We start from the raw sequence: 14,451 nt of genomic DNA, 5'->3' as shown, positions 1-14,451 counted from the left end.
TACACACATGTGTATATGTTTGCTTTCAGCGATTTAGTAGTTAAAAATCTTTTTTAAATTTCAATTTTTTTTGTTTTTTTAATTTTTTAATTTTTTAATTTTTTTTTTAATTTTTTTTTCAACTTTTTTTTTTTAAATTTATTTTTGGGACAGAGAGAGACAGAGCATGAACGGGGGAGGGGCAGAGAGAGAGGGAGACACAGAATCGGAAACAGGCTCCAGGCTCTGAGCCATCAACCCAGAGCCTGACGCGGGGCTCGAACTCACAGACCGCGAGATCGTGACCTGGCTGAAGTCGGACGCTTAACCGACTGCACCACTCAGGCGCCCCTTAAATTTCAATTTTAAGAAAATTTTTAAAAATTGAAAAGGTTTGTCTTACTATTCAAGTACTCAAACGATTGGACTCAACCATCACATTAGTGATTTTCAACATTTTCAGTACTATGACACCCTGTTATGCTCTGAGTTTTGTGCTGTCCCTGCTCTAACTTACCCATCAGTGCTGTGTGGTAGATACTTACTAATATTTAAAGCAGCTGTGAGAGTTTAGGAAACAAGTTAAAATGCTACCAAATTAGGACTGGGTATTGTTGTATGGAGAAAAATTGCCTTTCTTGTGTAAAAGCAATTATTTTAACATGGCGGGATATAAACCTTTGATTGGGTATACCATGTAAATACATTTATATAGATGACTCTTATTATTAAATTTATCTGTATTCACTGGAGAACACATCTGAAAAATTAGAATGTGATTTGATCAGGTAACAGTCTTCCCCAAGATGCTGTAAGTATGATTAATCAGCAACTCACATTTGCCATTCTTCTGATCATACGTTGATCCTCTTAGAATAATGATTTTAAATTAAAGGGAGTTAGCTCAAGGGGAAAAATAAATATACAGGTATCTTCTGCTTTTTGAAAATTTGCATTATACCACTTTGCTTTATGGAAGACCTATATTAGTACCTGTTTTTGCTAACAGAAAGAAATCTGAAGAGGATTTTCACTTTTAGGGAAAAAATGTGAAAAGGGAAAATTGCATTCAGCATTTGTTTTGCAGTGAGCTCTTGTAGAGGCAGCACGTACCCCGAGCTTCTCTCCCTGGAACCATGCTCAGCATCAAGCCGTCATAGCTTTGAACTGTGTTTGAGAGCATCTGTACTTTATTTTATCTTGATTTATTTTGTGCATCCATTAACAAGATGTGTCCTGAGGTATCAGAAAAGCCTTGAGAGGGGTTACTTTTTGGGTCTGGAAATGTTAAAAAATTTTCCACGTAAATTAATGGCAGTTTCTTTTTTGCTTTACAGCATTTTGGCTAACGAAAGATTTCATGGGAAGGCTGTACTTTTAGATAGCTGGGGAAACCTATACGTGGTCTGATACTCATATAGACGGCAATGGGAATCCCAATTAGGTTTTTCATCTCAGTCCATGATGTTTGCCAAGCTCGCTGGAATTAAAACCTGTGCTCCTATACCCCAGAATTGTTAGTCTCTTCCATAATAAGATGGGACTTAATTTTTTAGGGTCTCAGTAAAACATTCAAATAATTACATAGTCCCATTCATACATAGCTCTTTTCCAAATGGCAGGATGTATCACAAAGTGAGTAACAGTGATTCTGGGGAAGAATATGATTAATTGCCTCATCTTGAGGAGTGAAGGTCCTGGAGAACTCTACTTCTCCTAGATCAACTTCCTCTGGCACTTTTAGATCAGTGTCAAATGTAACTGATCCTACCTCCGTTCATCCATATTCCCTGGACTTGCTCTGTACCTGAGGTTTAGATTTATTCATATTGATCTCATCCTGGTTCAGATCTCTAGGTTTGTTTTGAAAAGAATTTCCTTCCTTCTTCGTCCTCTTCTTTCTCCTTTGGACTCCTAGACACCTTATTCTGAAGTCCAAACATTTTATCCTCAGTTTCCCAAGCATCCCAAGCAGTAGTTTCCAAATTAGGATTTGCCTCATAATCCTCTGGGGGAACTTGTAAAAGCAACAGTTCTCAGATTTTAGTCTGATTGGAATCTTTCTAGCTGCAAAAGATAACAGAAGAATAGCCAGAAACTATTTATTCATTCATTTGTTCATTCAGCAATTTTTGAATAGAAAAAATTCAGTGCAATGTGCCTGGCTGTGTACTAGGTGCTTAAGAAGATCCAGATGTAAATGGAAATGGGTTTTGCCTTTAAGGGATTTATGGTCCCTTAAAGGTGGGAAGTAAGTGGGAAAGATGAATAGGTAAAGAAAGATGCTAAGGCACAGAGGGAGAATTTAATTCTGCTCACGAGACTTGAAACAGATAGTTAGGGACAGGAATTTCCTGAGAAGAGAAAGACATTCAAAGCAGAAATCCCTTATGCAAAGGAATGGAGATGTGAGAGGGGTAGGAGTACCATGTAACTGCAAGGAGTTCCTCATGTGTGTAGTGAGAATGAGAAAACAAGAAGCAAAAGTAGCTATAAGTGGTAAAGGAATAACACAAGAACATTTCCCAGAATTAAAAGACGAGAGTTCGCTGGGAGTACAGGCTGAGAGAGTTCACCGAATGTCCTACCAATGAATGAAAAAGATCCATTCCTAAATATGCCCTATTAATCTCGGGCATCCAGAAATGAATACAGGGTCCTAAAAGCTTTCAGAGAGAAGGTAATAGTGTGAAAAGGATTAGTTTACAGCCACATTAGAAATTAGAAGACTGTGAAGTAATACTTTTAAAATTATAAGGAAAATTATTTCCTACCTAGAATTGTAAACTCAGCCAGACTGCCAATGAAGACATTTTAAGACACACAGATTCTCAAAAAATTACATTCTGGGTACTCTATTAGGTTGCTAATGGGAGATACACACTGTCAAAACAGAGAAACCAGGGAATTCTAGGACAGGGGTTCTCACAGAGGAGAAGGTAAAGGAAATTTTAGGATGATCATGAAAGGAAGTCCCAGTCCAAGTCAGGCCTAGAGAACAGCCATTCCAGCCAGATTGAATTGAGATGAAGAGTATAGGAGGAATGTCTTTAAGAAAAAAATAGAACAACCTCCCCCAAATTACCTGATATTTTTATTTTATTGAGAGGAGTTTTGCCATTCTTGGGAGAGTTTAATGAGGTGAATAAGTGCTAAGTATATAAAAAGCTAAGCAAATAACAAAAACAGAGCAACTGATAACTCTAGGAGAAACAAAAAGTTGTCCAAGAAAGGAAAAGTCATTGAATCCTACAGAGCATTCCTAGGAATATTTACTTTGTCAGCCTACTATTGACTTAACTAGATGTTACAATATAGGTGGAAGCTGGGACGATTGGGCAAGTGTGACATATTTCTATGCAAGAGGTGAAAGGGGTATATGAGAACTAAATCCTTTTTTCCACAAGGAGAAGTTAATAGATAACATCTGAAATGGAACAATCAAGAAATAACAATATGATCACACTTTTTAGAAATACAGAGGTAAATAGCAGAAGAAAATGCTAAAAGAGTTGAAATTAGTTCCCTCTGAAGAGAGAATAAGGTGTGGGGAGGGGTGGAGCGGGAGGGTTCTATTTTTTTATTACAAGCTTTGTAGTCCTATTTTATTTTTATACTTTGATAAAAATAAAAGCAATTAATAACAACATAGATGGACATAGCATCTGTAACGTGGAGGGAATCTTGCAAGTGGTGCTTTGCCTTTTATTGAACAAACTTCTTAGCTTGCATATTCTATGTACCTACCTTTGGCACATTCCTAAATTTTTTCCAAACTTTCTTCTTTTCTATGATTAACTGAATGTGAACTGAAACAAAAGTTAGTAAGGTGAATTGTTGACTTACATATGTATAGACTAAAGCTGGATGCTATGGGCTTCCCCCCAGCCCACCCCTGTATTTTTGTGTAGACAGTAAGCTTTTAAACTTTAGGATAAATGAACAGTCCTCTCTCTTGCCTTCTCCCCAAAGTAGAGCAGAGTTTGACGTTATGTAAGAAATCAGCACTCTTGAGGTGTCTGGCTGGCTCAGTAAGTAGAGCATGTGACTCTTGATCTTGGGGTCGTGAGTTCAAGCACCACGTTGGGCTTACTTAAAAAAAAAAATCAGCATTCTTCAGTGACATGATGTTCCTAAAATGGGATTGCTAGTCAGCTGCACATTAAGATCTCTGAGCCGACTGTGGACATCACTCAGCAAAGCTTCAAGTTGTTTATGAAGAAATTTTGTCAATTTTATAGATACAAACTGTCCCCTCCACCTTTTTATTTTGAAAATAATCAACCCCCACAGAAAAATGGAAAGAATAGTGAAACACTCATATAACTTTTGCCTAGAATCACTAGTTCTTAACATTTTGTTACATTTGCTTCCTCTCTATGCTGGTGCCCTGTTTTTAGAGATTAAGGAGCAGGGGTTTGAACCATTTTAAATTAAGTTGTAGGTATAATGCTTAAATATGTCTCCCAGTAGATCTCCCAATAACAAGGACATCCTCCTACTGAACCAGAATACTATTATTATCCATGGATAAGATAATAATACCTAATATATAGTTAGTGTTCAATTTTCTCTAAAATCCCAATAATACTTTCTGTAGATTTTTTTTTATTCCAGAGTCCAGTGTTCATTCATTGCATTTAGTCATCATATGCTAGAAGTTTTCCTGCTTTTTTTTTTTTTTAAGTCTCTCATGACTTTGACAGTTATGAAGATCCCAGACCAGTTGTTTCGTGTACATATGCATTTGTCTTTCTGCACCCTCACTGTGAGATTCTGGTAAGAATCTGTATACAAACTTTTGTTCTCCACCTGCTTTTTATGCAGGTTCAACATTTTAGTGCTTTATTTTCTTGTTTTCTTGTTTTGTTTGTATGTTTTTGTTTTGTTTTTCCTGGGAATCTGTGGTTTGGCATGTGGTGTAAAGAATGACCACTTACCCAGAGAATAGTAAAACTCCTTAGACTGCAGAAAATATCACCGTAATAATCTCTGGGAGAGGTAATCTGTTCCTCTGGAAACAACATAATATTTTTTTTTTTACACTCTTGGCAGAGGTTTTTGGATGACTTAATATTGTAATCAAGGGCAAATTTTCTTCTCTTTAATTAAGTCCTGCTACAGTATACAGTCCAGGGAGCCACTTGTGGAAAACACTTGGCCAGCTTTGCTATCCCCGAGCTGAACGCTTGCTTTTGGAATCTAAACACTGTATGTGTGTTCCCTCCACGGCATTTGGGCTCTCCTTGGGGGCAGGATGCTCCGTTGCGTAGGTGATGTATATTTCGTGTGAAGTGAGCACACCGTGGGAGAGCCGGCATACCTCACATGCCGGGAGAGCTATGCAAGTTTGCTGTGGAAAGCATGCTTCCTGTGTGTCAGGGCTCCCTCATAGACCTGGTGACACAGTAGCCTTTAGGCAGAGCTCCTCGGGATGTGCAGGAAGTGCTGCTACAGGTTTTGTCGGCGGAGAAATCTGAGCCATTGCTCTGTGAACAGCTGTGTTTCAGAGCCTGGACAAGTTGCTGTCAACTTTTGCATGGGCTGCCGGGGTAAGTGTTTTCATTTTGATTTGTTTATAGCCTTGTTGTCCTTGCTCCTGAGTCCTCAGGGTTCTTTCTGGAAGTTTCACAGTGCTTGTTACACATTACCTACAGCAGCATTCAGAGGATTTGTTCTAATATGTTTATAATCCAACTTTTCTTTGTCTCTGCAGGTTTTGTGGAAGTCTAATACTTCGTCATTATGAGATGTCGTCTCTCGGTACCTCCTTTGTGCAAATCAAATTTGATGACTTGCAGTTTTTTGAAAACTGCGGTGGAGGAAGTTTTGGGAGTGTATATCGAGCCAGATGGATATCCCAGGACAAGGAGGTGGCTGTAAAGAAGCTGCTCAAAATAGAGAAAGAGGTAAGGCCTTTCCCTGCTCTCAGAACTGGTGGCGATTGCGCTTATGTAAGCTTTTCCACCGAGTCAGAGGTCACAGGCTGCCGGGGACCTAGCGAGCGAGGCCTTTGGGGCCGATCCATGAGGCTGTTTCCCAGTTTCCATTCTGGGAGCCCCATAAATAGAAATCACGGCCGCATGTGCTTTAGGGTTGAGTTCTAGGGGTCATCTGCACGGAGAGTGTTTCCTTCCATGGCATGAAAGACCGAATGTTCTCTGAGCTCTCTTCGAGGGGAAGGTGAGGTTTCAGACCTTCCTTGGCTTCAGGCTTTTCTTTTCCCTAGGTCAGCCGAGAGGGGTCAGTAAAGAGTAATGTGTGAACATTTTATTCCCTTTTTATTTTGGGTTTCGTGAATCTGTGGTTATCAGGAGTTGTCTTTTAAAAACTAAAAAGCATTATTTTTCGACTGAAATATAAACAATACCAGCTTCTTGGATTTCACCTCTACTTGAAGCCAACAGTGATGGTTTTTGTTTAATGAAGAATTAACAGATGCTGGACAGAGAGATGTCTTCTTTGTAAAACCAGAAAAGGGTCTTGGCTTCCAGAGTCTGGGGCTTAACACTGGTCCTAGTGGGCCCTTCATCTTCCTTAGGAATATGACACAGCTTGGTCCCCATGTTCAGTTTGGTACCTGGAGGATGAAGCTAATTGTGGAGCTGACCTGCAGGCATGGCGTTGATAGCTTTTAACAGCTACCCTCTGGAGCTTGTTTTGGTCATTTCTATTTATGTCCTGTTTCGGTTAATTATTGTTTTTTTTTTTCAATGTCTTTTTTTAAAGTGAACTTTTCTATAAATACATTTTAATCTCCCCTGAATGATTTCTTTTTTTTTTTTTTTTCATTAACTGCTGTCAGTGAACCGTAGCAATTGATTAGAGAAGGAAACCCAAATGGCAGCACTTTGTGGCGTTTCCTCCCAGCAGTGCTGTGTGACTGTGTGATCGCCAGCTGAGTTTCCAATTGTTGAAGCCAGGTCAGAAGGACTAAGCTATTTCTGCCTTGGGGTACCTATAGGTTGTGGAAAGCATTAAGGAGCCCATATGTGCACAAAACGGGAGCATGCTTTGTGTAGAAAGTTTCCTCCCCCTCATTTCTTGATCAACACATTTTTCGTAGTAGCCAAATAGTAAAACCATGTCTTACTCTGGATGGAACCTAGCTTCGTTTATCTAGTGAACTCTTTAGTCCTTTATAGGTAAACATTATTGTACCCATTTTATAGCTGGAGAAATAGAGGTTTGAAAAACATAGTAAGCTTCCTCAGGAGGGGCAAATGAATTCCAGGAAATCAGACCCCCTGTTCTGTAGTTCTCAATTCCGAAACCTGTAGGTGACCAGGTTAGATGGAAAATAAACCAATTCCATCAAATTCATATTCAAAAAAGTATATAAGCGTGCTAATATTTGTAAGCATTAGGTCATGCATGCTTAAGTGCAACAAGCATGTTCTTAAATGATTGTTGGATGCGACACTTTTTGAGTTATAGAACAGATTTTGACAGGAAAACAGTAATTGCTGTGTTCACTCCACACCTCCCCCCAACCCCATACATAGTGCCTTTGTTTTGTTTTGTTTTCTAATCTTTAAGAAAGCTAATAGAATGACCTAGGAAAGCACAGGGGTGAAAGCAGGAATTGGAAAATGCCAAGTCCTGCTCTCATGTAGGTATTTCACCTAAATGGTTATTCAGAAATTGAGTGGATTGTAGTAAATGGTAGGAGCATAACTCATAAATTTTAGGAAAAACACAAACTCAGTTTCAGCTTTGGGGCTTGGTTTAGCCAGTGATTGTCAGTGATAAAGAGACATGGTAAATTATTGCAAAGCATCCCTCCTTCTTGAATCAACAGGAGTTTAAGATGTAAACAATTTTGGCTAGGGGTTGGGAGGTATTGGAAAGGAAGTATGCATTTCTTAGTTTGATTTTTGTTCTACTTTGTGAACTATGTATTGGCTTGCTGGCTGGGTGTTTTCTAAGTAAGATAAAAGCAATAAGCTCTAGATTTTTTTCCAATGTGTAGATTCAGTCTTCTGTTTCTTGGTCACCTTTTTGCCAAGAAGCAATGGGACATTTAATAATATGTTTGCAGCTCATTCACGTACCTCTTTAAGGTGACTTGATATCTGATGAAATATGTTATATGAACTTAGTGAAAGGTGGAGAAAATATTTATCAGACTCCCGTAACTTTGTTTATGTGAGGGGATAGAAGACCTTTGTTTTTGCTTTTTTTTGTAGACCTCTGATTTAGTGAGTATGTATTACTTTTATCTGCTTTAGTGAGTACATATTACTTTTTTAATTTAGAAGAAAAGAAAGAAAAATGGAATTTACTTAAAATCTAGGTAGTTCTTTAAAACTTAATTAAAAAAAAAACTTTTACACCTAGGGAAAAACTCCAAGAATAGTACCGTGAACTCTAGCTTATCCTTTCCCTAGAATCACCATTAATTAACATTTTTCAGCATTTGCTTTCTTTTTATACATCAAGTTGTATGTATTCCTATTTTATTGAACCATGAGAGTAAATTGTAGATGCCGTGTATATAACATCTGTATTTCAGCATCTCCCAAGAATGCAACCATAATACAACTATCAAATCAGAAAATTTAACATTGATGCAATAATATTACTTACCTCACAGTCTATATTCAGATTTTGTCAGTTGTCCCAGTAAGGGCTTTTTATGGCAATTTTTCAACCCAGGATCCAATCAGGATCACATATTGTGTTTAATTTGTATATCTGTTTAATTGAACAGTTTCTCTGCCTTCGTCTTTTAAACTTTGACATTTTTGAAGAGTATGGGATTGCTGGGTAGAATGGCCCTCATTTTGGGTTTATCTGATTTTCCCTTCCTTTTGCCTAGTTTAAGATAATGTAGTTTTGGTAGAAATATTTCATAGGTCATATGCCCTTGGCATATCTTAATGGGAGACTATGATGTCAGTTTGTCTTGTTATTGGTGATACTAATACTTTTGAACCTTTGATTAAGAAGGGTTTACCCAATTTCTCCATAGTAAAAATACCCTTTTCCGAAAACTCTTTGTAATTAATCATTAAGCTGTTGGAAGATACTCTGAGGCTATGTAAACATCTTCTTTCAACAAGTGTTACCCAATGCTTTTAGCATCTGTTGGCAATTCTTGTTTGAACCAGATGTTATTATGACAGTTACTATGTAGAAAGAAAAGTTCTAGCATAAATGAGAGCCTTCCTTTCTTTACTTATTCACCCATTCATTTGTTTGTCGTTTCATTGTGGACTTACGGATTCTTTTTCAAATTGAAAATGTACCATTATATTACTATTGTTACTTTCAAGCTTAAATTGTCCCAATTGAGCAAGTAAGAGTCCCTTCAAGTTAGCTCCTTTGCCTTTTGGTATGTCTCCATCACTTTTTAGCATTTTTTTTTTACTTCCTGGCACAAGATTTTCCAGGCTCATCTAGTTCCTACCTCATTCCTGGAATCATCCCTTTCTTCAAGAATCCCTGATCCAGGGTACCAGCATTGGGACTGTGATATTTAGAAACCAAGATTTGGATGCTGGTTTTGCATATTGTAGACTTTCTTTTAAAAAAGAGCCTTTATGGGGTGCCTGGATGGCTCTGTGGGTTAAGCCTCCGACTTCGGTTCAGGTCATGATCTCACGGTTTGTGAGTTCGAGCCCCGGGTAAGGCTCTGTGCTGACAGCTCAGAGCCTGGAGCCTGCTTCAGATTCTGTGTCTCCTTCTCTCTCTGCCCCTTTCCAGCTTGTGCTCTGTCTCTCTATATCTCTCAAAAAATAAATAAATGTAAAAAAAAAAAAAGAGCCTTTGTTCTTTGGGAAAAAGAAGAGTTATAAACTTTACTTATGGAAGCATTTAATTCAAACGTTAGCCATGAGCTGTGATACACTCCTGTTAGGAGTGTAAATTGGTAAGCTTCTTGGAAAGAGATTAGCAAAATGCATCAAAATTTTTAAAATATTAACTTTCTTTGATCCAGAAGTTTTACTTCTATGACTTCATCCTAAGGAGGTAGTCAGAGATATGCAGAGAGATGGCTACAATAGCTGCTCATCTCAGATGATTAATGGTGAAGAACTGGAAACAACCCAAGTGTTCTTTAACAGATTATCTTTTAAATTACGCTACATCTCTCACACACACACAAAGGCAAATATGGAAGGTGATGGATGTGTTACCTCCATTGTGTGAATCTTTTCACTGTGTGTACGTATAGTAAAATCATCATGTTTTATACTTTTAAAATATTACAATTTGTTGAGTATACCTCAGTAAAGCTGAAAAAAGTATTCTACCTCTGTATAATAGAATTCCATTGCATTTGAGAGAATATTTAAAGAGCTGGGGAAATGCTCATTATATATTGCTAAGTGGTGAAAGCAAACTACAAAACATATATAGTAAGATCTTGGGTGTCTGCTTGGTGTCTGTATGGTGTTTTTATTTTACTTCCTTTGTTTTCCATATTTTTCAAAGATCTCACATTTTTCCCCAACATTTTATTATAAAAAATTCAAACATAAAGAAGGGTTGAAAGAATTTTCTAGTGAACATCTACATATCTACCATCTAGGGTCTCTGTCATTAATACAAATATTTTGTCACATGTATATTCAGCTGTGTATCTTTCTATCCATCAATCCATTTTGATGCATTTCAAAATAAGTTGTATGCATCAGTATCTTTCCCCTTAAATACTTTAGCATGCATATTATTACCAGAGTTCAGTATGTGTTTACTGTTTTGTTTTCTTTTAAGGTAAAATTTACATACAATGAAGTGCACAGATCACTCAGTTTTGACAAATGTGAACACCCTGTGAACCATATGTTTACTTTTATAATTGGAAAACAGTCAAGAAAAAAATTCTAGCTCAGTTAATCTATGTCACTTTCTCAGGACGTTCAGGTGAATTGAGTTTTATAAAACTCTTCAGTATGTCACGGATTACTAATTTTCCAGCCTCAGTATGTGCCTCTGAAATGTTGAATGTTTACTTTTCCGTCACTTTTCTGTAGCAATGCCAAATAATTTTCCAGTGGTAATTTAGCTTGTTTATGTTAGTTGCAGATTTACTTATTTTTGTTAAAAACGAGTTTTCAACAGGAAAAAGGTAATATCTTAGGGACATATACCAAAGGTAAGAAGAGATGCCTTTAGTGTATCTTTTTGGTAAATTCCATATGAGTTGAGATCAAACCATACTGCTTAGGCAGAAATCGAAGCAAGGAGTGGAGAGGGCAAGGAAAGACGTGGGTCAGTGTCCTCTTTCCAGCCACTGACCTCACACAGCAGGAGTTCATCAGCCTCCCAGTCCTCATAGAAAGGCTTAATCACAACAGCTTCATTTTGCTCTTGCAATGTATTTAATGATATGTTGAACCAGACATGTCTGCACATGGTATGTTTTTCTGTCTGAGAGATGGAAACCTGCAAGCGTTTGTGTTCCCTTGATATGTGTGGGTATCCAACTGATAGGAAGAAACCAGACTTCAGTATGAGATAGGGAACATGATTCCTCTTTGTTTCTGCAGAAGAATTGAAAGGAAGCAGAGTGCTCAAGAGCTAAAATATGAGGATTCACTTGCCTTGCCTTTTGCAAGGCACCACTCCCTTTATTTGAAAAAGAAAATATCCTACCAGATTTGTTAGAAATATTGAAAGCCAGGTAAATTCGAGTTTCAAAACTGTCTCACACTGTAAGTATTTATAAATAAAGAGAGAAGATCAAAATGTCAAAATCGAGGGCAGAATTTGCTTGGGATTCTGCCCCTCCCCTGCTGGCAATCTCTGTCTCTCTCTCAAAATAAACACACCTGAAAAAAAAGGGAGGGGGGTCACAAGAACAGGAAATACCAATAAGCTTTTGTATAAAGGGGGAAATACCTACGTGAAATAGAAAATACAATCTTAAAATTGGCACAGAACTCAACTAAGAATAAAAGCTTTTATTATACAGACTTTATCAACGTGACAGCATTTAGTGTTTCATGGAAGGCTAGCAAATATTATTATCACTTTATTAGCTCATGGGAGACCCTTTTTCCTCCTTGCAGTTCTATAGGTTTTTACTAACAAATTATTGGCATTTACTTTAACTGTAGGAATGTTGTTTTAGTATTACCCCCGTCTCTGAACACAATAGAGAGGAATAAAACTGCGTTTATTTTCTTTGTAAATCCTCTCATTATTTAAATACACTTATAGGACCAATGTAAGCAAGAATAGCTTGCATACGTGATACCTGCCGTTCAGTACTGGCATAGTTTCTTCAATGATTTGTCCACAATGGTGTTCAAGAACGGCGATACAGTATTTTTAAGTGTCAGGAGGGCAGACTTCACTATATTAGAGCTAACGTTCTAAGTTGCTACTTTCCAGTGCCCACACTCTCAGTGCCTAGCCTGTTTGTTATAGCATGTCGCCACTTCCCTAGTCTCCTCTGCTTCGCTCAGGAGGCCTGTCATGGCTCCAACTCACGACCCTAAAAGTCAAGACCTGAGCTGAGATCAAGAGTCAGACGCTTAGCTCCCTGAGCCACCCAGGCGCCCCATGTTTTCTTTAAATTTTTTTTCAATGTTTATTTATTTTCGACGAGAGAGAGAGAGAGAGAGAGAGAGAGAGAGAGAGAATGAGAATGAGCGGGGGAGGGGCAGAGAGAGAGGGAGACACAGAATCCGAAGCAGGCTCCAGGCTCTGAGCTGTCAGCACAGAGCCCGACCCGGGGCTCGAACTCACAGACCGCGAGATCATGACCTGAGCCAAAGTCGGACGCTCAACCGACTGAACCACCCAGGCGCCCCCCATGTCTTCTTTAAGACAACCCCGTGTACGGTTTTTTCTGTCACCAGTCAGAATTTACCGATTCTGGATTCTGTTCTTTTAGGCCAGTGGTTCTCAAGGTCTTGCCTTTGGACTAGAAGCATTAAGCATCACCTGGGAATTTGTTAGAAATGTAACTTCTTATGGGCCTCATGAGAGGGCTCATGTCCATCTTCTGAGTCAGAAACTCTGGTTTGTGGGGCCTGGCAGTCTGCTCTAACAAGCTTTTCAAATATTCCTGCCGCCCTCCAGAATCTGAGAACCATTGCTTGAGGTCATTTCTAGCCAATCATATGTCACATGAGTTTGGTCAGTGTGTCAATTTTGGTTTGAAATTTTAGGTACCTTAACTGGTAGTGGTTGTTAGAGGCTTTTTAGACCCTTACATTTACCACGTTTGGGTGACCATGTGGGCACAGGCCCTGCTTGGCAGTGTCACTGAGCATCATGAGCTAAAGGCTGACTTGGGGAATGGCTCACATCTGTGAAACCTCAGGCAGATGCCTTCAGACTCCAAATCTTCCCCCGCTCGGATCCTCACCTGACTTTCCAGCCATGTCTTTCATGTTCTGACCTCGACTCCTGTCGCCTTTTTCCATTTCTGTGACTGTGGTCCCTGTTTCCTTCAGCCGTAACACCTTTGTCCTCTCTGGCCGGGCAGATCCTGCCCATCCTTCAGATATAATTGCTTCCTTCTCTGTGAGACACTCTCAGGTCTTACAAGCATAATTTTTCTTTTTATTCTGAATTTATTAGTCAACACTGATACCATCGATTTGACTTGCGATGGTTATTGCCTTGTGTGTGACTTTGGTACACTGTAAACTATCGCCACGTAACTTCTCATGCCCGCGGGCCTCGTCTCCTCTTCTGAAAAGTGGAGCTAACAGCGGTACCTACATCACAGGCTTGTCAGGAAGAGTAATTGAGAGGACACATGTAAAATGTCCGGGAGAGTGCCTGGCACACAGGAAGACCCGGGTAACCGGCAACTATCAGGTGTATGTTTACAATCATACTCTGAAGTCAGGATGGCAAATCGGCATCCTGTTTAGTGAAAACTCCAGTTTGTTAGTTCCTAGAACCTTATGTGGGAAAGGGGTCAGAGCCACGTTTTCAGTCTGCAGGAAAGAGCCACGGCAGGGCTCAGTGTGCACATAGAAGGGCAAGGATGTGTGAGGTGTATTCCACATCCCTGTCGTGAGCTCTCTAAGGGCAAGGGCTGGCTTTACCTTTGTCGCCAATGCTGCCACCTTCCTGGCTGTCTTCATTGTACCAAGCACATCACCTCTGTGAACTAATCACTCGGTTAGGGGGCTTTCCATTACTGCCCTCCTCTTCTTCACACTCCCGTTATGCGATTATAACCTCCATTTGATAGGTCAGAAATTAAGGCTCAGAGAGGTTAAGTAACCTGGCTAATATAAACAGCACCCTTCCTTGCCTGCCTCATGACTCCCAGCCCTGCGGCTTGCTCACAGTAGTGTTTGGTTGGTAGTGTTGATGTTTGGTATCCTGATGCAGTAGACTTTCGTGTCATTCTCATCCAGGAGGGATCTCCTGTATCAGTGCACCTGCAGTTTGTTCATTTACTCTCTTTGAGCTGTGAGAGAGGATGGAACGGGCCTGTCTTTACTTACTGCTGATTGTGAGTTCACTTGGCTACATAGTGACAGAACTGTCCTT

General features: G+C 39.2%; 1 protein-coding gene across 3 annotated transcripts in view; it reads left to right on the top strand.

The window, feature by feature from the left end:
• The window catches only part of MAP3K20 (mitogen-activated protein kinase kinase kinase 20), a 185,641-nt gene that overhangs the window by 7,405 nt on the left and 163,785 nt on the right, over nucleotides 1–14,451 (top strand). For all 3 annotated transcript variants that reach the window (XM_047869069.1, XM_047869071.1, XM_047869072.1), the window contains exon 2: nucleotides 5,696–5,888. In XM_047869069.1, the coding sequence (XP_047725025.1) occupies nucleotides 5,730–5,888 (159 nt within the window). In that variant the 5' untranslated portion in view covers nucleotides 5,696–5,729. The remainder of the gene's footprint in view (nucleotides 1–5,695; nucleotides 5,889–14,451) is intronic.

The sequence above is a fragment of the Prionailurus viverrinus genome, chromosome C1 (assembly GCF_022837055.1).
Source record: "Prionailurus viverrinus isolate Anna chromosome C1, UM_Priviv_1.0, whole genome shotgun sequence".
Classification (NCBI taxonomy): Eukaryota; Metazoa; Chordata; class Mammalia; order Carnivora; family Felidae; genus Prionailurus; species Prionailurus viverrinus.
The sequence above is the reverse complement of the archived record's forward strand: the minus strand, read 5'-3'. Positions and strand labels throughout refer to the sequence as shown.